The sequence below is a fragment of the Trachymyrmex septentrionalis genome, unplaced genomic scaffold, assembly GCF_001594115.1.
Source record: "Trachymyrmex septentrionalis isolate Tsep2-gDNA-1 unplaced genomic scaffold, Tsep1.0 scaffold2, whole genome shotgun sequence".
Taxonomy (NCBI): Eukaryota; Metazoa; Arthropoda; class Insecta; order Hymenoptera; family Formicidae; genus Trachymyrmex; species Trachymyrmex septentrionalis.
The window spans coordinates 877975-879755 of NW_017305179.1; the positions used below are offsets into that span (position 1 = coordinate 877975).

The window sequence follows — 1781 nt, forward strand, 5'->3', positions numbered from 1 at the left end:
ATCTCAGCTGTAACAGCCGATATTCATTCCAAGTTCTTTCAGTCTCACTTTTTCCTTCCGTCCCTTTCCCGTGAATCGTGAGAGCGTCGCGGCACGCACGCCGCACGTGCGTGACGTGATTGTACGGCTTGCGAAGATGGAGGTCGCGCGGAAGGTGCACTACGACGCGCGCGACATGCAGAACGGCGAGCTCACCTGGAGCTGCGGCGGCGCCGATGACACCGGCGACAACAGCCCCGAGTGCGACGTCCTCGACTCCTCGGTCGACGACTTCGACTCGCCGCCGCCACTGCAGCCGCGCAAGCTGTTCGACGCGACGGACTGCAACGACGACGAGAGCCAGCCGATGAATAATAACAACAAAATTCCGATCTTCGTTACAGGTTAGAATCTTGCATCTCATTAATAGCTTACTCCGCTCCGCTGGACCTTTTCTACGTTTCGTCTCTTTTCTCCGACGTCATGTATTATCCGTGTTTTGTATTGTATTTCATTGTGTGCCGTTTCGAGTGCAGAAAGTATAACACGGTGCAGCTACGGAGAATGGAACTTTACGTTTATTCTCGGGATTCTCGAATATTTTGAATATTTTATTGCATCCGAACTTCTTTGTACTTTTATCTTTCTCTCCCTTAAAAAAAAACTTAAATATTTATGTAACACCTGTTTTATGTGTGTTGTATGTCTGTTTGAAGTGCAAAGAGTGTAATGTGGTGCAACTACGAAGAACGGTATTTTACATTTTCTTCGTATTAAAATTCCTTTTACTTTTTATCCTTCTCTGTTCAATGGCTATTTTATATGGTTTTGGTATATCCTTCATCGCATGCTGTTTCACGTGTAGAGAATGTAACATGGTGCAGCTATGAATAGTGGAACCTCAAACGTTTGTTCGTTTCATTATTTGAATTTTTGTCAACTTTCTCTCTTCAAAACACGTTTAATTATATATGTTTACTTAATTTAAAATTACAAAAAGTGCAACGTGATGCAACTACAGAGATCCTTTCTCTACGTGCTACGCTACGGCGTCCCTGCCCCCCGGGGCGAATAGTCGGAAGTGACCTTGTGTTTTTTCATTTACGAATCCAATTCACCCGGAAACGATTCCATCTGTGGAAAACGGTTTATTTCTGTGGAAGAATTGCGAATTTCTGCTCATCGTGCTAATTAAAGAAATAATAATCAAGACGCATTACGAGTTCGTTTCATGCTCTATGCCAGAGAAATTTTGTGAAAGCACGTTGTATCAAAATTCAGTCTTGTCGTTCAAACATATGGATTTTAAACTAATATTAATATAATTTTAGACAAATAAGAGCTAGAACACAGTTATTATTTGTGTCTATACAGGGTGTCTGTTAAGTAAGGTCGGAGCCGCATTGGGGGCGTAGAATGAGTTAAGGGGAATAAAAAAGTTTTATACTGTTTTGCAATTTTCGCAATAGTTAACAAGAATTTTTTAATATCTTATTTTCTCACGATAAGAAAATGCAATACTAAAAAGTTGATAAAAAATTCTGGAAAAATTCTTAGAATTCTATAAGAAGAAAATAAATAATTTTTATCTCTTATAGTTTTTTTTGTAAAATTGATAGTATTTGAGAAAAAAATTATAGAAGACCAATATTCAGTCATTTTTAGCGATAATTACAAAATGGTATAAGATTTTTTTTGTTCCCCTTGACCCATTCTATATTCTCAATGCGGCTCTGATCTTACAGATACTCTCTCTCTCTCTCTCTCTCTCTCTCTCTCTCTCTCTCTCTCTCTCTCTCTGT

General features: G+C 39.6%; 1 protein-coding gene across 1 annotated transcript in view; it reads left to right on the forward strand.

The window, feature by feature from the left end:
* The first annotated feature begins 6 nt into the window (after positions 1 to 6).
* The window catches only part of LOC108747527 (wee1-like protein kinase), a 5370-nt gene continuing 3595 nt past the window's right edge, over positions 7 to 1781 (forward strand). The window contains exon 1 of the mRNA XM_018485086.1: positions 7 to 383. Coding sequence (XP_018340588.1) covers positions 137 to 383 — 247 coding nt within the window. The 5' untranslated portion in view covers positions 7 to 136. The remainder of the gene's footprint in view (positions 384 to 1781) is intronic.